The following is a 26,421-nucleotide window of genomic DNA, read 5'->3' on the forward strand; positions in this document are numbered from 1 at the left end:
TTGCACCTTCTCCAAACCTGCCGCTAACGTTACCTCTGTTGTGGTGTATGCTGAGAGACAGCACAGCACGGCACAGAATAGCGGAGTGTAGCGCGGCGCATCACCTGCATCAACCGGTAATGGTATATCTGGATGAATGTAGCGAAGGAGACCGCTTGCAAAGTTTCTTTGACAGAGACAATGATAGTTGCCAAGCATAATATGACAATAGCACCATGGATACTGGCAGCCGAAATTGTTATATTTAAGTTCATTATTCTAACAGCTGTAAGAAATAGGCTCATAGGGTGCTTTCACACCTGCCTTGTTTAGTTCGGTTGAATCGAACCCTGGAGCGTTTACCCCCTTGGTGCACTTCGTTTGGGAAGGTGTGAACACATCAATCGCACTCGGGTGCAGACCAAAACAACCGGACCGAGACCTTGTTGAATCGGTCCAGTTCCAAACAAACTCCGGTATGGTTCGTTTGTGGTAAGAACATGATCCAACTTCAATCCGACCCAACTGCAGGAAGCAGCAGTGCTTAACCCTGAATTTCCACTGGATACGTGTCCGCTGCGTTACGGCCCGATCCGGTTTTGCTCCGCCTTCCGGTAACCCCCACTGGTAGCGAGTCTGACAGGGTGCAGTACAGTAGACAGCTGGCGTCGTGAGGCCGTGGAGTTCCGGTGATAATCACATGATTACTCGCAACCGCAGTTATAGGTATGTGTCATAAAAACAACAGCAGGAAGTGTTCCCAACCGAATGATTAGCAGAAGAACTTGTGTTGGTCTCTTTTTTTAGATTTGTGTGCTGGTGTCAACACGGAGTGTTGTATTCTGAAAATATGCAACATTGTAACAAGTTGGTCCCTGATTCGGACCAGAGCAAACGAGCTATAGGTGTAAAAACGCCCATAGTCTCTATAGGTGGCCCACTATGGTTCGGGATTTATTTTCATAAGTTGTTTCAAACAGGTGTGTGATTGAACTGGATATGAAGCATCCATAGCGCAAAATGATATAACGTTAGTTTCTAAAGAGACAAGACTGAGCCCACTCTCCACCTCTCCTCTCTCCTCCTCTGTAAAAAAAAAACAAATACATATTATATGTCATATTTCAGCAGTGGCAGTCCGCCACTGCTAGATGCATATAGGGGAAACACTGCTGGGTGACTCAAATTGAAATTGCCAGTAAAACATTAATTGAATAAATGCCACAATAATTGCACAAGTTTGTACCTACCTAAAATACCTACATTTTAAAATATTCATTTCACAGTTAAAGCAAATTAGACTGGTTGTAAATAATGATATGTATATTTTATTGATTAAATATTTTTTTTTTTATCCATGTTTTCAAGTATATATTTTTCTTAATTCACCATGACTGTTTTATCGCAATTGCTCTGTATAATTTAATGACACATACATACACACTAGTCTTTGTAATCCACTTTAAATGATAAATTCTTTAGGAAACCTTACCTGAATAAATCTAGGCTTTTTTTCCTATGTGAGATTATCTCAGTGGTACACATATTATTACTCCAAGCTGAAGTCATGCAGCTATTTGTTGAAGAATGTATTTACTTTGTTACTTATTTCATAACCATATTTATTAATTTGAACAACTCCAACATCAACAGTGCTTAGTGCTGCTTAAAGCTCCACATGTTCTTCCTCTGTACCTGGATAGTGCCTGCCTGCAGCACCGAAAGACTCCGCCAGAGACGTCTGTCTTGCCCTAGCATCTGACGCTGAGCTCTCTCCTCTTCTGTCCGCCTCGTTACAAATGCCTCATATTCAGTGTTGTGGTTTAATCGCAGATGTTTTACAAGGTTTGTTGTGTTGCCACAACTCCTTACTGTTTTTCTACACACATCGCAAATCGCGTCTTGGCTGTTTGTGGAGCTGAAATAGCTCCACACATGACTTTGTTTGCGGTCTGCCATTGTGTCTACAGACTGAGTGAGTGACTGAGCAGCTTGCCACTGCGCTTACGCATTACGCACTTACCCAGGTGGAAGAAAAATTAGTTCCCACCAACTGTGTATCATTTAGACAAGATCTCAATAGTTTAACTACTTTCGACTGTGTTCTTGTTAATGATATACATTACCTCAAATGTATGAAGTATCAGAAGTATCGATATTTTGATTTGAGAATCGATTTTAGAGCCAGGTAGGCTGTTATGGCTCTGAGGCAAAAGACAGGTCAGGAAAGAGAAAAAATAAGTTGACCTCAAACAGCCCAGCTAGACCCACATCTCCAGCTTTGTGCATCCCATTTAGATGAAACTGCCCCTGTAACTGGCATGACAAGGAATAAAGAGAGGAAGATACAGAAGAAGAGAAGTAGGAATACAATAATATAAAATACATGAGTGAGAACAATTTCATATCTAAAAATCCTAACATGACTTTCGTCGGGTTCATCTCTTTTCTGAGCCCAGTCAGTTTTATTGCTGTTAACCTCTTTTACTGACTTGCAGTGTTGTTTCATCTTAAGCACCACCAAAAGTTGGAATAGGGCTTTAAACTGATTTCATTTAAGGTTGATTATGAGCACACTAACACATTTGGTGAAACAATATGTCTCCCGGTTTATTTTTTTCTTTGCACTGTCTGTTTGATTGAGTGCATTATTGTAAATCAGTAAGATTAGGCTATGAAAGCTGCCAGTAATTTTATTTTCCACTATCAGCACCTTAATAGACCTTCTGAGAGGTAAATCCAACACATTACAACTGAACGGGACAGCAAAATAAAAAAACGTCTTACAGGCTAATTTGCAACACCATACAACAGGATTGTAACATAAATTTGAGAGACATCACAGATCTGCTACTTGAGACACACCTTTTTTGGATGGTCCAGTACAATTTCTGACAAGCATTTCCAGTCAAATATAGCTGCAAAATGCATGAAATGAAACGTGGCAAGAGGATATAGCATCAGCTGATCTTAAGACTGAACATTGTGGATGCATGGGGCTATAAATTAGTAGCTACAAACACAACACAACTGTGGAGAACAGTTTACGTGGGGTTTGTGAAGTGGTGACCAGATGTGGACCGATGAGGTTTGACTTAGGGCACAGTTTTATTATAATGAATAGCATATGACATTCTAAGAACTTTATACACAACAGTCTTTGATTAATACCAATGGAAACCCATTCATCATGATATTGGTAGCTATAGATTCACGTTATCCAAGAAGTAAGACATTTCATATTCATTTCATATTCTTGTGGGTGAAATTCTATATGTTTTGTATGTGACAAGAGCATAACAGACATAACAGAATATATGTGATGTTAGTAAACTTACACATGTCAAAATAAGTCAAGTTTAAGGTTTTTTTTGTATTGTATATGTTACAGGTCTCACACTGAGAACCCATAGACAGATGAGATTCCTGTAAAACAGAAGTAAGAATGAGACAGGCAACAAATACTTCATTTTAGTATGGCTTCGCTTCGCAGAATTTATTTGCCAATATGCAAAATATATCATCTTTTCTTTCTCAGTCTTTTGTGTTCAATATTGCAATATTAATTTATCAAGACATAATCCACAATATTGAAAATAAATCTAATACCCAGGTAAGGTACAAACTTTTTTGCTTTCAAAGGAAACACATTTTCCATTTACCATTAAAATGATAGGTACTACTGCATTAATAAATTCTCATTCAGTCCATTAAACTAGTGTTTCCATTTAGTTCACAACCACCTAGCAGAAAAATGACTATGAAATGTAGAATTTCTAGGTTTTCATATGTTCCCTTATTTAACCTCCCTCCTTGTGCAAAATAAAGAAAACACACATACTAATGACCATCAGTTCTGTACAAATGCTTGAGCTGAAGGCTTGCAAACTTTTCAAAGTGCTTATGACTTTCAAAAATATATACATCCAACTGTAACAGCAATAATATATTAATTTAGAACAAGCTGTTATATCAACACAAATAGTATTTTAAAACAAAAGGAAACATGCTGGAGCCACAAACTAAAACTTGCTTATATTTTACTTTGTTTCCAGCGAAAAGTTTAAAACAGAATTTTCTCTGCTTGTTCATAAAACCATAAAAATGTGCTAAATTCCTCCTACGACATTGATCATCAGTTACTTAAAATGCTAGACAAAATGTGCATATCATTAAATACGTTTTAAGACATCACAAACCTGTAAACAGGAGAAAGAATGAGAGAGGCGACAGACGCTTCTGTTTAGTGCGCTTCGCTCTGCAGAATGAGGAAGTAACGAGAGTCCGCACACAAAGAGAGTCCATGGGAGAGAAGCAAAGCGCCACACTGCCTCCTGCTGACAGCACTGAAATGCTGTCTTATAAAGAAACCCTGTGCTTTTTCCAGGAAACAATAATTTACCGTTGTGGCTCATGTTACAATATTTCTGTCATAGAAATAACACTCCCAAAATAAAGACATAAACAAAATTACATTAAATGTGTACATACATTTCGTGTGCGTCACATATACATAAAAAAGATCCATTCTGTCTCATTAAGATAAGTGCAGTTACTAGGCCTGGATTTCCCTACCCATGATTGCCTTCCTTGTGTTCATCTCTGGTCTCAGCAGGATTATGTAACATTTGGGTCCAAACAGTGCCACAAAGAGACCAAAACTAGAGGCCAGGATGGCAAACACCTCCACTGCATCTGCATATTTGCCTGGTGAGCTGATATAAGCAGGGACAAAGGCCACCCACACAGCACAGAAGATCAGCATGCTGAAAGTGATGAGTTTGGCCTCATTGAAACTGTCTGGAAGATTCCGTGCTATGAATGCAATCAGAAAGCTGAGGATTGCCAGTAAGCCAATATAGCCCATTAACACAGCAAAACCAACTGTGGACCCAACTGCACACTCATTAACTATCTTGTCATTGTTATATTGAGTGTTTTTATGAGGAGTTGGTGAGGCAGATACAAGCCAGGCAGTGCAGATAGCTGCCTGAACAGAAGTGAGAACAATAACTGTCCCTCTTTGCTGCAAAACACCAAACCACTTCAGACTGGCTCCCCCTCCTGGCTTGGAGGCCTCGAACACAGCCAGAACCACCATGGTTTTAACCAAAATACATGAGACACAAAGCACAAAGCTGATCCCGAATGCTGCATGTCTCAGCTGGCATGTCCACAGTCTGGGACGACCGATAAACAGCAGTGAACACAGGAAACATAACTTAAGAGACAACAGTAACTGGAAACTCAGCTCTGAATTGTTGGCACGTACTATGGGTGTGCTACGATGATAAATAAAGATGCCCAGGACCACAGCACACATACATGTGCCCAGCAAGGAGCCAGCTGTCAAGCAGATACCCAGAGGCTCATGGTAGGAGAGGAACTCTGTTTTCTTAGGAACACAGTGGTCACGATGGGGGCTAGACCAGAAGTCCTCAGGACAGGTGGTGCACCCCATGGCATCTATGAGAAAAGGAACAGAGCTGAGATACTCTATATGGGAATATCATGTCTCAAAACTGCAGTGTTTAAAGATAAAAACCAACCCGTTTTATTGCTGATCTTGCCCTCAGAACAAGGAATGCAGTCAAAACAGCACACAGGTTTCCCTTTCTTTCTGGCCATGCGGGTACCTGGAGGACAGCTTTCACTGCACAGTGAGTGGGGTGGCTATAGGGATAAAAAATATTCTCCATTACTCTACACAGCTATAATGATTTATCCATGGTGTGTCAGAAAAATCAGATATAACCTTTTTGGATTCAAAGTTCCAGAAGATTTTGTCTTCATCAATTGTGAGTTCTTCACCTTTGAGGGCTGACCTCTTGACCTCACCCACATTCTGAACTTTAGTTCTTCCATCAGGGAGCCACAGCCAGTTCATGACATCATAGATTGCTAAGGCATCACCATTCTCATCAAATGATACTTGATCACCAAATGTTGTCGTGAAATTTACTTTTTCCAAGTAATACACTAGCTACCATAGAGATAAAAAACCAAAAAAAAAAAACAAAGAGGACAGATTAAAAGAAAATCTTTGGGGTGCCTGAACCTCCTGTATTTATGTTATGTTTTCCTAACCTATTCTAGTAGTTGGCATCTAGTATGCGCTTCTTCCAACCCAGATACTGACACTTTGGTGGTTGAGTTCAAGTATCAAAGTATTCAATGATCAAACTGTATGCTTCACATATGAACATGTCATAACAAGAACCAATCTCTGAGCTGATTCACTGTCATCCCCCTGTAGTAGGTAATTTCCTCTCACTATTTATTTTGCACATTATAATAAGTAGTACCACTTTGCAAGAATATATGTAAATGTAAATGTATATAATGTATGATTTAGTCATTTAACAGATGGAAGTGATATCACACCTGCCATGGCTCCAATCTCAAAGGCCCTCTCCCTGGCTCACACTGCAGCATGTCATCAAGGGCATAGGCCAGAGCATACACAGCCTTGTACACATTATACTCCAGCCTGAGATTGGAAACATCCAACAATTCAGTCTCCACTTCCTCTAGATTTTCCTGTCCAGTACATAATGTTCCCCCAGCCTCTACCCAACCTGCTGGAGGTGGTGTGAATCTACATTGAAATGTGTATTCCCAAAACTGGTTTACCTGAAATATATTCAAAACAATCTTACAAATGATGATTATGAATTATTCTTGCAATACCAGATCACAGTGCACAGTTAAACTCTCACCATACTATTTCCATAGTTGCTGTTGTGGTGTAGGTCAGGAAACATTTGTAGTAGGAATTTCCTGAATCCTGGTATTTCTCCTCGACGGATGGCAATGCCAAGCGTGCCAGCAAGGTAAGGCATGAGGTCAGGGGTCTGGAGGACGGTAGCAGTTGTCCAGGCTTCACTGGCCATCCACTGCAGGCCTGTCACATTCTGCCTCACCACCTGAGTATCAAAATAATTCATCCATAATAACTCCATAATGCCATGTCACTAAGGTATTGTCTAGTCTTCTGAATTGGACACAGTACACAAAAGGGATGTCTTGTCTTACTTACTATTAGGGATGTCCCGATTCGATCTGCAGGATTGGGGCCAATATGGACATTTTTTCACTGATCGGGATTGGCAGTTTTTGAACGTGAACCCAGGCCAGCCTTTAAACGTGCACGTAACATCACTCTGGCAGACTTGTGGATAAAATGTCTGCAGTGTGGAAATAAGTTAAACTAGAAAGCGAAAGCAGTCCAGCAGTGACATGTAACATCTGCAATACGACCGTTTCGCGAGAGGGTAACAAAGAGTTGCATTTAATACTACAAATTCAATTCATCTCCCTAGAGGATCAGGGTTTTCATCGTTTTGTGGGTTTCATACAGCAGAGCATGTAAACAGTCAATCGAGGAGATGCTGAACGCGTGTGAAATAGACAAGCAACGCATCCACGTCATTTTGCGTGACAACGTAAGCAATGTGAAAAAAGCAGTGATTATATGGAGTTACCAAGCGTGGGCTGCATCTCACACACACTTCAGCTGGCTGTACACGAGGGTCTACTGTCACAGCAATTTTGCAATAGCATATGAAGAATAAGAAAGAGCCATATGAAAGTTTGTACTTTGTTTCAACAAAACAGAAAACATATTAAGGAACAGCTTGGATGCAGGTACTTTTTTTCTTCATGCAGCTGTATTATCCAGGAAAATGTTAGTCAAGGCTTAGTATCAGATTGGGACTCAGTATCGGCAGATACTAAATATTAAAGGACTCGGATCGGGACATCCCTACTTACTACTCACGGTTTGCACAGTATTTTATGTGCAAATTGATGGATATCATTATAATCACAGTTTTATGTCATTTGTCTGACTAACTCATCATACTCTAACAGAGGATAATTGAACAAAAAGCGGTGTAACCTATTCAAATACATATATTTGTCACAGATCAATATGTTATTTCAACTCAAATCTTTCCTTTTTAAAATTAAGAAATATAACTAAGATGGAGTTCAAGCCCAACCTCTTCCATGAGTTTAATCATATAACTGTCATTTGCAAACACAATGACCACATGAGCTGTGGATTTCTTCATCACATCCACGATCCTCCTTAGTTCATTTGGGTCATTGCCCCATGGCAACACCTGTAAGTAGGCAAGACAACCTCCACCAGAGTGTGCCAGGTCAGACTGGAAGGATTGGGCAGCGTGGAGTCCATAGTCATCATCACTGACCAGCAGACCTGCCCAACTCCAGTGAAAATGCTTCATGATCTGAATCATAGCCTGCACCTGAGAGAATAAAGAGATTATTTTGCAGGTTGAAATAGTTTTTCTATGAAAAACATGTTAAAAACGTTTCACTTTGGATCATATTTAATGATTGCACTTCAAGAAATATATGTAGACATGTAAATTCTTGTGAATGTTTTAACTACACATTCTTTTATGCATGTTCATTTAGCTGATGGATAGTCACTTGGAAAGCATCACTTGGGATCGTCCTAAAGAAGGATGGAAACTTCTGCCGGTCACTCAGACAGGAACATGTGGCAGAATGACTCACCTGTGAAAGACACAGATTGTACATCCTGAAAACATTCAAATCCTCCTCCTGCTCTTTCAATATTTGATTGGTAATCAAAATGATCCAACAGAACTACTAGAAGGCAAATTGGCAAACTTACCATAGGTACTCTGTACAAACCTAAAACAGATGAGATTGCAATAGAATGTGTAGAAAAAGGGTCACCCACAATCCCTATGACTGGAGCGGTTCCTGCACAGGTCTGATTTAATATAATCTGCTCCTCTTGACCACTGACTGAGGATAGTCCTGCACGAAATGCAATCCCTAGTTTGACACAGTTATCGTAAAGACTGTATCCTAGAGTCACATTAGGTAGCAGATTGGAGTTTCTGTTGATCTCATCAATGGCAAAGGCCATGGTCTGGACCCTCCTAAATCCTACAACATCAAAACTAACACAAATACCACTATTAACTTCGGAAAAATAAGACATACAATAACTGATAAAATGAAGACATTGCACAATTACACATTTTGCAATCATGGCAGTTGACTATGAACAATTATATACAATAATTAAATAGATAAAATTGTAGACAATAATTAAATAGATACAATTGTAGGAAAAAGTAACATATTTAAAACAGCATGCATGCAAAATCAAATCATTTCAGAGTAATATTTGATTTTCATAAATATGACTCATGGAATTGATTTTCTACAGTTTTAAGTTTTGCTTCTTCCCTGAGAGACTCACCCGTAGTAGGCTGTGATGGCTCTGAGGTAAAAGGAAGGTCAGGAAACACAGAGAAGAAGTGGACCTGAAATATCCCTCCTAAAACCACATCTCCAGCCTTGTGCATCCCGTTGAGATGAAACTGTCCCTGTAACCGGCAGATGGAGGAAAAAAGAGGGGAGGACACAGCAGAAGAGAAATAGGAATACAACAACATGAAATACATGTACGAGTGCGATTTAATATATAAAGATCCCCACATGACTTTCCTCCTGTGCATCTCTTTCCTGAGCCCAGTCTGCTTTATTACTGTCAACCTCTTTTATAGAATTGCAGCATTGTTTAATCTTAAACACCAACCAATGGGCTATAAGCAAGAGTAGGGGAAGGGCCTGGAATTATTGTAATTTCAGACTGATTTTGAACATACTAAAACAAGTTGTGGAACACTGTGTCTACCCATTGACTTTCCATTGCTTTCCTTTTTGATGGAGGCCTATAAATGTACGTGGTTGATCACATCTGTAGAAAAGTGTGGGCAAGAAAGGTTAACCTGTCAGACCTCTGTCTATCGAATTTGTTAAATGTTGAGAATTTGAGAAGAGAAAGAGTATGCAATCACAAATTAAATACAATTGCCATATGTGATCTGAAATATATAATTCTTAATATCATTAATATCATAGTATCTTATCAAGAAAATAAAACAGACACTGATTAAAGATATAATGGACTGCAGTACTCGAGCTCATCCGCATCTACAGACATTTCCGCCTTTTTTAGGCTAAATTTTGAGGGAGTGTGTCTAAAATGATGCCTAAGACATCAAGAGTATTTCCATGAAACATATGAGTATTTGGTTCTAATATCACTCAGCAGTGACATCATACAGCCGACCTTCAAATGAGCTACAATAAGTTGTTGCACAATGAATATAAGATACTTTCAGATGTGTTTCTTTTCTTGAACTTTAAAGTCAGTAAGGTTCAATTATGAGGGTACTTAGATAGCAAATTTACCAGACAACCTTACCCAGCCGATATACAGTGTGGAATGACGGCAATTGGACGATCCACAAAGAGCAGACCAAATAAACCACAACTGGCCCAAGTCTGAGCTAGGTCCGGCCCCTGCTTTTGGCAGGCCATAGCATGGCCAGGAATGGACTGCCAAAGTGCCGTCATTCCATACGGCATGTGGGCCAGCTGAACGTATCTGGTGTAGGCCAAAACAATTTTACTGTCTAGATAAAATCTGTGTTCCTGTTATTAAAACATTTGAATAGTAACCACTAACAGCTGGACTGGTGGCCAACATTATTAAAGTTTAAGCAACCACCGTAAGTTTTGGAAACATACTGGCAAAAAGATCATCAACACCCAGCGCCGTCGTATAGGGGGGAAAGGTGATGACAATTCTAAGGGCCCACAGCCCGCTATAGGGCCCACACACAGCCACCAGTAGCCTCTATGACAAAATGGTTATGCATACCGTTAGCCTCATAGCATAATTGCCTAAGTCATTTTTTGGCCAAATTGTGATATCTGCCTAACTTTACTCTCCTACCACTGCTGCATCATCCTGCCTTTCTGCCTATGTCCTTGGCCAATCACAACACTTATTAGAATCCAAAAACACTATCTGCCTTAGTCATCTCTTTGACTTAGGCAGTTTTGATGATACAACAAAGATGGCAGAAAGCATGAGAAAGAGGGCTCGGCTGTCCACAAGTGAAGCATTAGCTCTTTACTTTGATTCAGTTTCATCTGGTAAGAGTTCATATTTCTTAAATATTCTAGACACTAAATGTAATTATGAACTGTCTATTTAAACTTTAAATCACAGTTGGTGTACATTGCTACAAGGTTTGATGAAGTAGCTAGCTAACACTAGCAAAATATTACCTAATTTCTGGTCAGAACAAATCTTTACACTTAAGAAACATCATCATAAAAGGACATTTTTGGCAATTTTAGACATTTTTAAGCAAATTTTCAAGTGAAGTCATTTTTCAAGCATTTGCGCTTTTTATTTTAAGTGCAAATAGATTTGTTTTAGAAATGAGACATTTTGACTAGGCATAAGAAGTATTTGGTAAGATTTAGATTTTTTGCAGTGAACCTATGAATTTGATATGGTTTACTGTGTTAAAATACTCAACTGCACTTCATTTTCTGCTTTACTGTCAGGAAATGAACCCATTCATTTAGAGGAGTTAGAGGATTTAGATGAGAGTAGACCTGAGAAAGAAGGAGATGACGTAGACATGGGGCAACGGATTGAAGAGGAAACAGCCAGTAAAGCCTCCAGAGCTGAATCAGATCCTGATTCATCGTCAGAAAGTGAACCTGATGACACCGTCTTGGATAAGGACTATAGACCTGAGGAAGATGACTGCCCAGATAATGGTAGTGATATAGACACAGCTCAACACAGTGAAGGAGAAACAGGAGCTGCACTTGAAACTTCTGCTGTTCAACGTCATAGGAGCCCAACACCACGTATGTGGAAGCGAGAGGTGATAAAAGAGAAGCGTCTTAAGGGGGAGAGTTACAAGAATACAAAGGGACAGGAGAGAGCACCAAAGACCATGGGCCCACCCTGCACATCACAGCACTGCTTAAGGTCCAAGAAACGAAGTTGTGAACTACTGACTGAAGAGCAGAGAACAGATATCTTCAACAATTTCTGGTCCATGCCCTCCTGGGAAACACGCAAGCTGTATATCCAGACTTTGGTCGAAAATGTGCCTATAAAACAGAAGAAAGGTGGTGTTGCATCAAGGAGAACAACATCCCTATCATACCACCTGCAACTGGAAGATAGATGTAAACTACCTGTGTGTAAGAATCTTTTCTGTTCAACACTTGGCATCGCCCCCAGAACCATCGGATCATGGTTAACTGTGGACATGAACACCAAAACTGATCCATGTAAACCCAAGATCAACAAGACTGGTCCACATGTGCCCATATCAGATGTTGACCAGACCTTCCTGAAAGAATGGCTCTCTGGACTGCCTACTGTCCCATCCCATTACTGCCGTCAGGTTCCCTCCTGTCAGGATAAGAAGTTCCTGGAGCCGGGAACAGTTCTAAGTGATCTTCACAAGGAATATCAGAAAGCTGCTGTTGAAAATGGAACGCGTGCTGTGAGTGAGACATATTTTCGAAAAGTGTTCAGTGAGCAGAAATACTCTGTGTTCATACCAAAAAAAGACCAGTGTGATGTATGTGTCAGTGCCAAGGTAGGAAATACAGATCAGGATACCCTTACTACTCACTTGAAATTAAAGGCTCAGGCTCAAGCTGAAAAAGCAAAGGATAAAAAGGAATCCAGTGACAAACTTTCAGTGTGGACAATGGACCTTCAATGCGTTCTTCTGTGCCCCCAGACAAAAGCAAGCACAATGTATTACAAAACTAAATTACAGATGCACAACTTTACTTGCTTCAACCTGAGTAACAAAGATGGGTATTGTTATGCTTGGGAGGAGCATGAAGGCTCCCTCAGCAGTGAGGTTTTTGCCCATCTGCAGTCCAAGCATTTTGAATCAATCCTAGAGGCCAACAGAAACATCGAGAAAGTCATTGTCTGGAGTGATGGCTGTGGATATCAAAATCGGTGTGGTACCATCAGCAACACCTACCTTCATCTGGCCATGAAGCATGGTGTCACCATTGAACAAAAGTTTCTGGTCGCAGGGCACACACAAATGGAGTGTGACTCCATGCATAGCCTCATTGAACGGCGCATCATCAAAGATATTCACACTCCACGTGATTACATTGTCATCTTTGAGACTGCACAAATACATCCATCCCCATACAAGGTGACTCAGCTATACCACAATGACTTCATGAAGTTATCTGGGGCCTATGTCACCAACATTCGACCAGGTAAAAAAGTTGGTGACCCCACAGTCCATGACCTCCGGGCTCTCCAGTACTTGGCTGATGGTCGAATCCGGTACAAGTTGGATTTTGAGTCTGACTGGGAGGACCTGCCTCAGCGAATCAGCATCCCCGGAGAACCATTCCACTGGGTCCCAGTCTTTCCTGCCCAACTGCCAATCACTCTCAGGAAATTCAATGACTTGCAGGCAATGAAACCAGTGCTACCAAGAGTGGCCCACCAGTACTATGACAACCTCCCTCATCAGTAGACAGTGAGAAAAAGAGTTTGCACAGCACCTGAGTGGAACTTCGATTAAGGGTGGGAAAGGAAAACAGTGGTTAAAGTTAGACATTAAGAAACAACTTGGTTAAGGTAGACAAGTTACACATCTTGGTTATATTTAGGAGAGTAAAACAACTTATGTTATGTGATGTTTGCATTTATAAGTAAGAGAAAAAATGCCTAAGTCATGGCATATTCTGCCTAAGTCACTTTTATTTGTTAGGCAATTGATGATGGGTCTTTTTCTTGTTGCATACTTGTTCACACATCTGGTTGAATGTACTGTTACAATATCAATAAAAAATATCTATGAGTTTTCAAAAAATTTTGTTTTTTCTTGTTTCCCAAAAACATTGAAATATGACTTAGGCAATTATGCTATGAGGCTGACGATACACTGAACTAATATATATTCATACGAATGAATCCGAATTAAAAGAAAGCCACAAGTCATACAATATTCTAATTTTAATAATTTCAATACCCCCCTTGGCCCCTTCTTAAATAATGGTTTGGTCTACACCGCAGTTCGTTCTTCAAGGTTCTTCCTCATCGGAATTAAGTGAGCGCGAGCGAACTCCAGCAGGGTTAGGATGCCCCACAAAAAGCACAAGTCCGGACACCAGGGAGTTGAGAAGGAGACCAGGAGTAGGAGCAGCAGAGCAGGGGCCCAGGACATCAACAACTTATTTTCTAAGAATGGTGAGAGTAAAACTACCGAGGGCGGCTGAAACAATTAGCCTACTTGTTCATTAATTTAATGTCTGTAACATTACCTTTGACGGGGCGCAGGCTGGAGCCTACGTTACGTCATCTGGCCACGCTACACTCTGGACAAGTCGCCAGCTCATTGTAGAGCAGACCTAGAGACCTAGAGTAGCTATAACTGAACGTTACTAATTTACTACAGTGACTGTGTGTTTCACACATATCACTGTTGGACAGTGCTCCAGTATGCGCCCATTCAGAGGCTGCATTGAATTGTATTATGACATATTCAAGTTCTACTCAGTAATTATGAGCATCTGACGAAGGTCAGTTATCATGATGTGTTCAATGTGGTCTTGTAAAATGTGTTATTAGTGTGACATTTGAATAGCCTAAATACAAAAAAGTTAAATGTTCAAAGATTTGTTTGTTTTCATAGCAGTATAAAATGAAAGACACCATAATAGTTGACAACAACAAAGTAAAAAAGACTATTTAGAGTTGTGGACAGTTTACACCGACTTTTGAATGGTCTAAAAATATTTTTTGCCTGGAAAAGTGAAGCTGTCCACCTAGAGCTATGGTACTAAGAAGCCCATTTAGATTTTGTCCAAGAATAGGTTAGTTCTACATCAGTTTCTCCATGAAACATAACATATAATGTTTACAATATATATATAATAGAACAATAAACCTTTATGCTCTGCTTCACTAGAATCAGCAGTGGCTGCTTCATCTGAGTTTGACCCCACAGCAGTCACTCAGCCCAGCAGTCCAATGATGCCTTTGATGGTGAGTGAGTGATGTAGACACTGGTTGGCTGTTTTGGTTTATTAGTGACCCACTACCTATTTGTTGAGTGGTTAATTGAAAATGTATTTGCAATCAGAGGTGTAATAACGTGTTGCAAATCAGTGAAATGAGAATAAGACAACTAATTATACATAATTTACATAATAATACTCTGACTTGTTAAGTCGTTAATCGTAAAAAAGGAAACAAATTGGGTGTATTACACCAGGCACTGTCAAGAATACTGAAAAACAAGAAAATTGAAGGTGGCAATGAATGGGGTAGAGGGGCCCACACCGATATTCTTTCAGGGGGCCCAGAATTCCTAGCAACTGCCCTGTCATCACCTATCACACCGTGGTTTAGGTGCCAATGTGTTTGTGAGAAGGAGGATTTGTCTCATGGGGACATTCAAAATTATTGAATGGAGCTTGAATGGGCATGTTTACTGTGAAAGGTAGCTGGAAAAAGGCCAGAAACTGAATGCCAGCCAAAGAGCCTCAAATTCTGAATGACTGAGACTGTATTGTTCATTGAGAATTTAGTTAATTTACTTTTAATTCATTAAACGTTTCTCTTTTCTCATATAGCAAATCTGGTAGTGTTTTGAAATTGAACCCAAAAAAACCCCAAAACATTCCAGCAGATGATTTGATGACAGTATTTTATTAAATAAAACTCAACTTAATCCAGAGCACTGCATCTTTTCCTGTCTTCAGCTTGAACTAATTTCATCTCATTTACACATTTCACCCATATGCATTATTGTCATTGAGTCATTTGAGAATAAAAATGACACCAGCTCACTCATAGGAATTATATTCAAGCACTGTTTCAATTGCTTCAAGTTGATACAAAGTGATGTGGCATTGATTAGTGTCTATTTTTGGACTTTTCAGGGAATTAATAATGATTAAGAGATAAAATAACTCATTTTTATTTTGTTAGAATTCCAGAGACTAGGACTAATGCTAAATGAAGCAAAGGTTATGCATTGTAACGCTAGTTCTATGGGGTAAAGCAGAGAATGTTAACCTTGTAACAGTGCCATTCCAAGTCATTACATAACTTACCGTAATGTTCGGACTATTGAGCGCACCTGAATATAAGCCACACCAACAAATTTTAAAAACAGATGAAAAATTGTACATATATAGGCCGCACTTGTCTATAAGCCACAGGTGTCTACGTTGTGACATGACATATTTACACAGAAAGATGGTACACAGAAAGATTTTTTAAATTTTTAATTAAACAAATGCTTTTTTCCGAACAGTGCCTGTAACACGGCAGTAACACAGCAGTAACACGGCAGTAAAATGTCTCACCATCGATTCATTGATGCAACACAATCAAAACACAAAATTCAATCAAACTAGCGCCTTCCTAGGCGCATTATCTCTTCCACCTGTCTGTCTCGCTCTTGCGCTTCCTGCGAGAGCACCCCCTATTGATTAGCCACATCATTGTTTAGGCCGCAGGGTTCAAAGCATGTGTAAAAAAAGTCACAGTTTATAGTCCGGAAATTACGGTACTTTTTTGCTTGGATGTCTTGTATATAGTATTAATTATGTTTCAAGTATTTAAATAAAGTTTTTATGACTTTGTGGTGCCCCGACCCATGATTGCTTTCTTTGTGTTCCTCTCTGGTCTCAGCAGGATTATGTAACATTTGGGTCCAAACAGTGCCACCAAGAGACCAAAACTGGAGGCCAGGATGGCAAATACCTCCACTGCATCTGCATATTTGCCTGGTGAGCTGATATAAGCAGGGACAAAGGCCACCCACACAGCACAGAAGATCAGCATGCTGAAAGTGATGAGTTTGGCCTCATTGAAAGTATCTGGAAGATTCCTTGCTATGAATGCAATAAGAAAACTGAGGATAGACAGAAAGCCAATGTAGCCCAGTAACACTGCAAAACCAACTGTGGACCCAACTGCACACTCATAAACAATCTGATCATTGTTGTATTGAGTATTTTTGTAAGGAGTTGGGGAGGCAGATACAATCCACGCAGTGCAGATGGCTGCCTGAATAGAAGTGAGAACAATAACTGTCCCTCTCTGCTGCAAAACACCAAACCACTTCAGGCTGGCTCCCCCTCCTGGCTTGGAGGCGTTGAATACAGCCAGAACCACCATGGTTTTAACCAAAATACATGAGACACAAAGCACAAAGCTGATCCCAAACGCAGCATGTCTCAGCTGACATGTCCACAGTCTGGGGCGACCGATAAATAGCAGTGAACACAGGAAACATAACTTAAGTGACACCAAGAGCATGAAACTCAGTTCTGAATTGTTGGCACGTACCATAGGTGTGCTGTGATGATAGATAAAGATGCCCAGGACAATAGCACACATACATGTGCCAAGTAATGAGGTTACTGTCAAGCAGATACCCGGAGGATCATGGTAGGAGAGAAACTCTGTTTTCTTAAGAACACAGTGGTCACGCTGGGGACTGGACCAGAAGTCCTCTGGACAACTGGTGCACTCCATGGAGTCTATGAAAAAAGGAAAAGACTTGAGATATATCTATATTTCCACACTACAATGTTTAAAACTAAATACCAACCAGTCTCATTACTGATCTTCCCCTCAGAACAAGGGATGCAATCAAAACAGCACACAGGTTCCCCTTTCTTTGTGGCCATCCGGGTACCTGGAGGACAGCTTTCACTGCACACTGACTGCGGTGGCTATAAGGAGAGAAAATAAATATCTGTAATTATACACTACTGAACTGTGCTTTCCTGATGATTTCCATTATCTATGAAGTCTCTGACAAAGCAACCTTTTGTGATTTCAAGTTCCAGAAGATTTTATCATCATCAATTGTGAGTTCTTCACCTTTGAAGGCCGACCTCTTAACCTCACCCACATTTTGCAGTTTTATTGTTCCATCAGGGAGCTGCAGCAAGTTCATGATATCATATATCGGTAAGGCATCACCATTCTCATCAAATGATACTTGATCACCAAATGAGGTGATGAAGTTCACCTTCTGCAAATAATACAGAACCTGTATGTCAGAATATAAGAGAGAGGAAGACTTACACAATTATTTTGTGTTAACATTTGAACACAGTGGTACCTGGTGTTCAATAATAAGACTTATGTTACTTCACAAAGATTGTTCTATACCTTGTGACAAGATAGTGTTATCCCTCACCTGATAATACTGGTGGGGAAATTTTTTTCAACTATGTGAGGCATTCATGATTAGTGATTTCATATCCCTGGATTTAATTCTTCACCCCATACACCTCAGGAAATACTAACCTATATGATTAAATCATACAAATAGGTGGAGTGTAAAGTGATATCACACCTGCCATGGTTCCAGTTCTTTCAAATTTCCACAGCTGTGCCCACTGAAAGGCCCTACCCCTGGCTCACACTGTAGCATGTCATCAAGGGCGTAGGCCAGAGCATACACAGCCTTGTACACATTATACTCTGGCCTGAGATCGGAAACATTCAACAACTCAGTCTCAACACCCTCTAGATTTTCCTGTCCAGTACATAATGTTCCTCCGGCCTCTACCCAACCTGCTGGAGGTGGTGTGAATCTACATTGAAATGTAAATTCCCAAAACAGTTTCACCTGAAATGCATTTAAAATGTGTTAAGTTAACAGTTAAATAGGTTAGCAGAAAAAACTAACAAAAAAACAATGTTTTATTCTTGATTGGGAGGGTTAAACTCTCACTATGTTATTTCCATAGCTGTTGTTGTGGTGAAGGTCAGGACGTATTTGTAGCAGGAATTCCCTGAGCCCTGGTATTTCTCCTCGACGGATGGCAATGCCTAGTGTGCCAGCCAGGTACGGCATGAGATGAGGGGTCTGAAATGCAGTAGCTGCTATCCAGGATTCACTTGCAATCCACTGAAGGCCTGTCACATTCTGCCTCAGCACCTGTGAATCATATAAAATATCGATGTTTACAGGTTTACACACATTGAGCAAAGTGTTGCATATCCTTATAACTGGAGTTCAGTGGAATTGGTGTAAGTATACAATCCCAGCTAAATGCACCTTGGACTAGTAAATTTAATGAAATTAACTTTTTTTCTATAGCCCTATGCAGTATTGCAACTTAAATCTTTCAGTTTGATGACTAAAACATTAATGTTCATAACTTAATTCAGTTATAATTAATTTATATTACAAGCCCAACCTCTTCAATAAGGTTTATCATGTTACTCTCATGTGCAAAACCAATGACCACACGAGCTGTGGATTTCCTAATCATATCCACAATCCTCCTTAGTTCAGCTCGGTCTTTTGCCCAGGGTAAGATCTCAACGTAGGCCAGACAACCGCCACCATACCGAACAAAGTCAGATTGGAAGGATTGAGCAGCGTGGAGTCCATAGTCATCGTCACTGACCAGCAGACCTGCCCAAGTCCAGCCAAAGTGGTTCAAAATCTGAATCATAGCGTGCACCTAAGAGAGTAAAGAGTGAAGTGGTTAGTGCATAGACAGAAAAAAATAGACCACATGCAAAACAGGTTTCACAAGAAATCACGTTTGAATATTGCCTTTCAAAGATTATTTATGTACAATGTTTGCATTGAAAGGACGTTCTTTCTGAGGAATGATTATTTGCAACTCTAAAATTTCTTCACATTGGATCACATTTAATAATTGAATTTTAAAGGATATAATTGCTGTTGCATTGAAGATATGTTCTTTCTTGTGAATGTTTAACTGCACATGCTGTTATTCATTTTCATTGTGGCGACAGATGGTCACCTGGAAAGCATCACTTGGGATCGTCCTAAAGAAGGATGGAATCTTCTGCCGGTCACTCAGACAGGAACATGTGGCAAAATAACTCACCTGAGAAAGACACATACTGTACATCCTGAAAACATTCAAGGCCTTTACCAACTCTGTTGACTTTTTAAAGTTAAAGACTAAGCTTTTACATTTGACATTAAACTTGACATAAGTCAAAATTATCAACAAAAAATATTAGATGGGAAAGTGGAAAACTTACCATTGGTACACTGTATGAACCTATGATGGAGGAGATGGCAATAGAACTTGTAGAAGAAGAATCACCCACAATCCCCATGACTGGAGAGGTTCCTACACAGGTCTCGTCTAATATAAACTGCTCTTCTTGACCACTGATGAGTGACATTGCTGCATGAAATCCTATCTGTAGTTTGTAACAGTTATCATAAAGACTGTATCCCAGAGTCACATTAGGTAGCAGGTTGGAGTTTCTGTTGATCTCATCAATTGCAAAGGTCATAGTCATGGCAGTCCTGAACCCTGGAATGTAAAAACTAACACAAAACAACTCTTTGCAATTGATAAATACGTAATACAGTGTCTGAAAACTACTGCTTTTGACAATTAATCCAGTTGAGTATGAACAGTTAAAATGCTTAATTAAAACTTAATAAATAAAATAAGTAATTTGTTTAAAATAACATGATGCTGAATCTCATTCTTCCAGAGCAATATTTAATTTCGTAGAAACACATTCTACAAATGTGACTGATTTTCGACAGCTTCTATTTTTTCCATTTTTCCTGACAAACTCACCCGTAGCAGGTAGGCTGTTGTGGCTCTGAAGTAAAAGACAGGTCAGGAAAGAGAGAAAAGAAGTTGATCTCAAACAGCCCACCTAGAACCACATCTCCAGCTTTGTGCATCCCATTTAGATGAAAATGTCCCCGTAACCGGCAAGATGAGGGAGAAAGAGGGAAAGACACAGCAGAAGAGAAGTAGGAATACAATAACATGTAATACATGAGTGGGAACATTTTAACAACTAAAAATCCCAACATGACTTTCCTCCTGGTACTGCCTTTTTCTGAGCCCAGTCAGCTTTAGTGCTGTCAACCTCTTTTATTGACTTGCAGCATTGTTTAATTTTAAGCACCACCCAATTGGGTACAAGCAAGAGTCTGACTGGGCTTAAATTTAATTTAATTTGAGATTGATTTAGACCACACAAAGACATTTTGTGAAACAGTATGTCTTCTGATCCATTTTTTCAGTTTAATTGAGGGCTAGATTATGAAACAGGAAGATTAGGCTATGGAAGCTGCCAAGAAGTTTATTTTTCACCATAAGCACCTAACTAGACCTTCTGAGAGGTTATTGCAACACATAGGGACAAAAATACAAAAATCTTTATTTCTTACCTGGTAGACCATTAATAAACTTTCTCAAATTATAAATTGTCACACATTACAATAGGACAGTACCGTAAAATAAAATAAAAACATATTTATTTCCTTCCTGTTAGGCCCTTATGAGCCTTTCTTTGAGGTTAATTTGCAACACATTACAGCAGAACTGTCTTTACTCAGTCATATTCGACCCTTATATATTTTTATTAACTAAATAATTCAGGGTAAATAAATGAAATGGCAATGTAGACGAACAACAACAGATAACAGAAAATGTAGAGATTGTAATGAGTAAAGTAATAAGATTATGTGATCATGGGCGGATGGTGAAATCATGGGTTGGGTTTTTAGCTTTCAAATATTACATAATGTAATATTATTACGTAATATTAAGTAACAATATTAGTAATTTTTAATACTAACGAGACCCTATCCAAATTTCTCTTAAGCTCAAAAGATGGCGAACAAAGCTTTAAGACACCAACTCGTTCTCACGTGTGTGAATCCAGCTGTATGGAGATGGTTCAGCCTACTTTGCCTGGGAGTCAGGAAGTCCTTAAGTTTGGGTTTCCTTGCGTGTTCTGGGTTCGACTGAGGGCTCGCCGTGTCAGTCCAAAAGCCAGAGGGAAGTCCGGTACTCTGATGAGAGCGCTGGGGGCAGAGCCGGTTGTGGCTTGGAACAAAAGTCTCTGTTTCATTGGAAAGCAGCCAAATACTGCAGTGTCTTCATCAATGATGATATTCTCATAAGGTTTTCTTCTTCGTTGCTTCGAGTGGTGGTTCTTAAAAGGTCCCATATTATACTGTTTTTCATCAATTTCACACAGCTGTCAGAGGTCCAACAACACTGTATTTGAAATGTATTGCCCCAAACCCATCCGTGGTCCTGAATTTCAGCTATCGCTCAAGTGAGCTCTACTGAGCTCTACTGAGAGCAGGCTGTTTCTGTTCCTGCACCTTTAAATGCTAATGAGCTCCGTCTGTCAACACCTGCCTTGCCTGCTACACGCCCCTCTCAGGGAGACGATGGCGCTTACGCTAGTGGTAGCATGCACTAATGTTTACGTTGGATGTATCGCTATGGCTTGCCGACATGCTGTCATTCAACCATACCAGTCTGACCCAGAATCGGACCCAGAAGGAGAGGCTCCTGAAGAAATACAGACTCTGTGGCTGCAGCAGGACATTTAAGAATGGTTAGTGTGTCTGAATATGTTACTTAGTTTGTTCGTATGTTTTGTTACAGTTACTACCATGTAGCTAATGCTAGCACCTGCTAATGGTAAAGGTAACTTATAGTTCTTCGGCAATTCTAGTTTACTATCAAAATGTGGCGACACTTACCTGTGGTTTAGGTGCAGTTGCTAGGTCCGGTATGGTTGGGACTAATTCTTTTATGAGGGTCAGTGTCAAGGCAAAGCCAGCTTTGTACTGACCCTCGCTACTGAAGCAATCTGATGTGAAGTGGTTAGCACACACAAACAAACTTACACGAACCATGGCCGGCATGTTGTCTTTAAAAATTAAATGCAACCACTGTCTCTTCTGTTCTTCTATAGCTGGGACAGAATATAGGCACTTATGTCGATTTTTACAACCAACAACAGAGCAATTTACATGTCGAGCTCTGAGAGACGACATTGCGAAACACTGCTATCTTACCGCTGGACACACTGAACTTCACCTCGGGGTTGAATGCCACCCTCTCCGATATCTCCAGGGAGAGGGGGCAGTGTTTTTGCGCAGAGGAGGCCGGCTTATGAAAATCTCTCTTGTGGTTACGTAATGAGCCCCGTTTTACCAGTGGGTGGGCTGCAGAGACGATGCAGGACTTGTTTGCTTTCCTCATTCTGGGAGTTGGTAGGCTCAGGGAGGACCAGTTTATATATGTAGAGACCAGAGAAAACGTGTTTTTTTTAAAAAAAAGGGGCCTTTGAGCTCTGACTCAGGCTGTCATATTTAACGATATAAATTTTTTTTTTTAAAAAACGTTGTTTTGTTAAAACTTTGATAAAAGTGAAGCACTTAAAGCAGTGATTCAATACTGCACATTACAAAATAAAAGAAGATCAACACGTAGTTGACTTCTGTGGAGATTGCTGTTATAGCTTGTCGCAAAAATAAAAATAAAGAGATCATACTTTGAAAAGAAGAGTGATTTAAAAAGAAGAGAGTTAAAGGAAGATAAGAACACAGAAGAGTGAGGGAGAAGAGAGGTACGAGATAAGAAGAGAGTGAGAATGAGCCAAACTCTGTTTTGTTATCATCTAAATTATTGTCTGGCAGGCGGACCCAGAGGGGTGGGCTGACAGCATCACTTCTTCGGTAATATTGTGAGTTTAAACTCACAAGACTTAATTTAACTAAACTATCACTTCTAATGTTTCGAGATTGTGTTTCACTTTTCCCAGAATTTCACCATGGCTTGATAGGTGGACTTTGTCTAGGTGAAAGAATATGACATGGTTAAAATCACTTATCATTCAAAAAGAGGTAAAACTTGAACACACATAAAACACTTGAATATACAGTAAAACTGAGGACTTATACATATTCCTTCTAGTTTTAGCTTAACACTTTTATTGGGCTTTTAATTGATTGATTTTTAGGCTTTTAATTGATTTTTAAATTCGTTTTAATTCATTTTATGCTGTGCTAATCAGAGCATTTGTATCCTTTATCCTCTTTTACTTTTTAATCTCTCATGTTTTTAGCCTCTATGCTTTTATGATTTAGTTTGTCGTGTTTTTAGCGTTTATGCTTTTATGTTTTAGTCCCTTATGTTTTAAGTCTCTATGCTTTTTGCTTTATTTTACTGTTTTAGTCTGTCAGTTTTTAATCTCCAGTGTTTCCACATGGGGGCCTGCCAGACTGGGAGTTGTCTCTGGTCTGGCCACTGGGGGGCTGTCCCATGGATGGTTTCAGCGGCGGTGGCTAGAGGGCTCTGCACCTTGGTGTGGGGCCTCCTGTCTGCCCGGGTTGGGGTGGTTTCTGTGGCGGTGCTCCCTGCGGCCTCTAATTGGGCCCCTATATAGGCCGGCGAAAAAATGTGATGCTGTTTTATATAAAACTATGCATTTAAATTATATTTTTGACTATCATTCCCATATTTGTGAAAAGAACAACATGACTGTTACTTCGTTACGGCTATATGGTCATTGTGATTTAATCTTCTGATTTCCAGAAAATATAAACATTTCATTGATTGTACTGAGCGTTGTATTGATTCACACAGTCTGCATGCACCAGAAACATTCTCCTCTGTTCCCACTGCAAGGCAGGGGGGTGAGAGTCCCAAACTACTGACTAAACATAGTCGATTACAGAGAGCAGTAGAGTTCCGCAGCTCAAGGATAAAAATATATGATTATTACTCCATGGAAATGCGATCAAAGTTCATATTTGTCTTGCCTACCAGTTCATAACAGTTATTATTGAGAGCTGACAGGGAAAAGAACGGAATTAAGCATTTCTGAGTTTGCTAAAACTACATAAGCTAGCGGTTGGAAAACTTGATCTCTCGAGGATATATTTAAAGGATCTGCAGCTAACATCTTGGTGCCAGATACCACAACACACCTTCAGGGGTCTAGTGGAGTCCATGCCTCGGCAGATCAGGGCTGTTTTGGCAGAAAAAGGGGACCAACACATTAGGCAGGTGGTCATAGTGTTATGCCTGATCGGTGCATGCATATATGTAGGGGACATAACTGCTTGATGATAAAGGTCATTAATCACTGGTGATTAATTTTACACTTGTAAATGGGGCACCACCTCCGTTGTTTAGTTCTTGGAATAATCCGGAGGAAATCATTCCAAACACCTAACTATACCAGTTGGCTTGGACAGTTGGAGTCCATTCAAAATCAATTTATTCAGTCTCAATATTCTTAAGCAGTGACTTCTTTGCACGGATCCATCGGTTCTCCACATTAAAATTAAGTTCCAAACAAAGACAAACGATTATATATGTTTATTGACTAAATAATAATAATAAAGGAAATGACAATTTTAGACAAACAACAGATAACAGAAAAGGTAAAGACTGTAATAAGTGAAGTAATAAAGTTATGTGACCGTCGGCAGATGGTAAAGTTAAAGGGCCGGGTTTTTATATATTAAATATTACGGGAGTAATGTTTAATACTAACGAGACCCTAACCCTCAACTTTCTTAAGGTCATAAGATAGAAGTCAGAACCTAGACAGAAGTCAGAACCTAGACAGAAGTCAGAACTTTAGACACCACTCATTCTCCGTGTGTGGATCCAGCTGTATGAAGACGTTCAGCCTGTTTTGTCTGGGTTGAGGAACTCTTGGTCTGAAGGCCCAGCGGGGTTTTCGCCTTGGGAGCGCTGGGGGCAGAGCCGGTCTCGGCTGGGAGCACACAAAGTCTCTTTTGTTGGAGACTCCTTGTAGGCTTCTGAAGCAGACAATGACTGCAACGTTCTTCATCAAATGATCACAGTCTTGAAAAATACTTTTTCTTTGTCGTTTCAAGTGGTGGTTCTTAAGTTATGATTCTTAAACTAATTCAACTTCTTCTGGATCAGGCGGTGATACTTTAATGGTATATTAAAATCAAAAGCTTGTTGCAAAAATAAAAGTAAAGATTACTTTAAAAATAAAAATGAAAATAAAAAACAAAGAAGTGAAGAGAAGAGAAGAGAGAAGGAGAAGAAGACAGAGAGAAGTAGACAGAAACAGACAGGAGAGAGGAGAGAAGTGAAGTGCCAGAAGTGAAGTGACTGAAGGGAAGTGACCAAACTGAGGAGCAGAGCATGACACTCTGTTTTTATGCCCTGCAGCAGGCAGAATGAAAACAGGGGGGGGGGGCTGGCTGGCTGACAATCATTCCTTCTGTGTTCTGAGTTTAGACCCACAAAACCTTAATTTAACTAAACTATTGTTTTAATGTTTCAAAATCGTGTTTAACCTTCCCAAAAACTTCACCATCTTAAAAGTCGAATTTTTGCCTTTGTGAAAAGATGCAACATGATTATGATCACTTATCATTCAAAAGAATTATAACTTGATTAAGACATAAAACAATGAAGTATACAATACACAGTAGGACAAAGGACTTATACATATTCCTTGTAGTTCTATCTTAACAAAACATATCAGACATTTAACTGGTAAATAACACAAGTATTACACACAAAGAGGATAATGATCTTCAAGTCTGTGCCCATCACCAAGGGGAGGGGCTGGTTTCTCCCAAACCTCAAACTCATTAACCCTTTAGGCGCCGGGTTTTATTTTAAAAAATACTAGATTTTGACATCTAAATTTCAGAAGGCTCTGGCTTGAATGTAGTTTGAGATAGAGACAAAGTGTAAATGAGACAAATA

At 39.8% G+C, this 26,421-nt stretch overlaps 1 protein-coding gene across 1 annotated transcript; it reads right to left on the reverse strand.

The window, feature by feature from the left end:
* Window positions 1–4,534: 4,534 nt before the first annotated feature.
* Window positions 4,535–20,675, reverse strand: LOC115571802 (extracellular calcium-sensing receptor-like). The gene is made up of 15 exons (XM_030401416.1): window positions 20,476–20,675; window positions 19,919–20,213; window positions 19,672–19,758; window positions 19,093–19,362; window positions 18,624–18,830; window positions 18,243–18,518; window positions 17,706–17,933; window positions 17,487–17,610; window positions 17,222–17,415; window positions 8,440–8,526; window positions 6,699–6,905; window positions 6,364–6,612; window positions 5,735–5,962; window positions 5,529–5,652; window positions 4,535–5,445 (listed from the first exon to the last, which is right to left on the reverse strand). Exons 1-15 carry the CDS (start codon window positions 20,673–20,675, stop codon window positions 4,535–4,537), a joined length of 3,687 nt encoding a protein of 1,228 aa, XP_030257276.1.
* Between the last annotated feature and the right edge of the window lie 5,746 nt (window positions 20,676–26,421).

This window comes from Sparus aurata, chromosome 2 (genome assembly GCF_900880675.1).
Source record: "Sparus aurata chromosome 2, fSpaAur1.1, whole genome shotgun sequence".
In the NCBI taxonomy this organism is placed as follows: domain Eukaryota; kingdom Metazoa; phylum Chordata; class Actinopteri; order Spariformes; family Sparidae; genus Sparus; species Sparus aurata.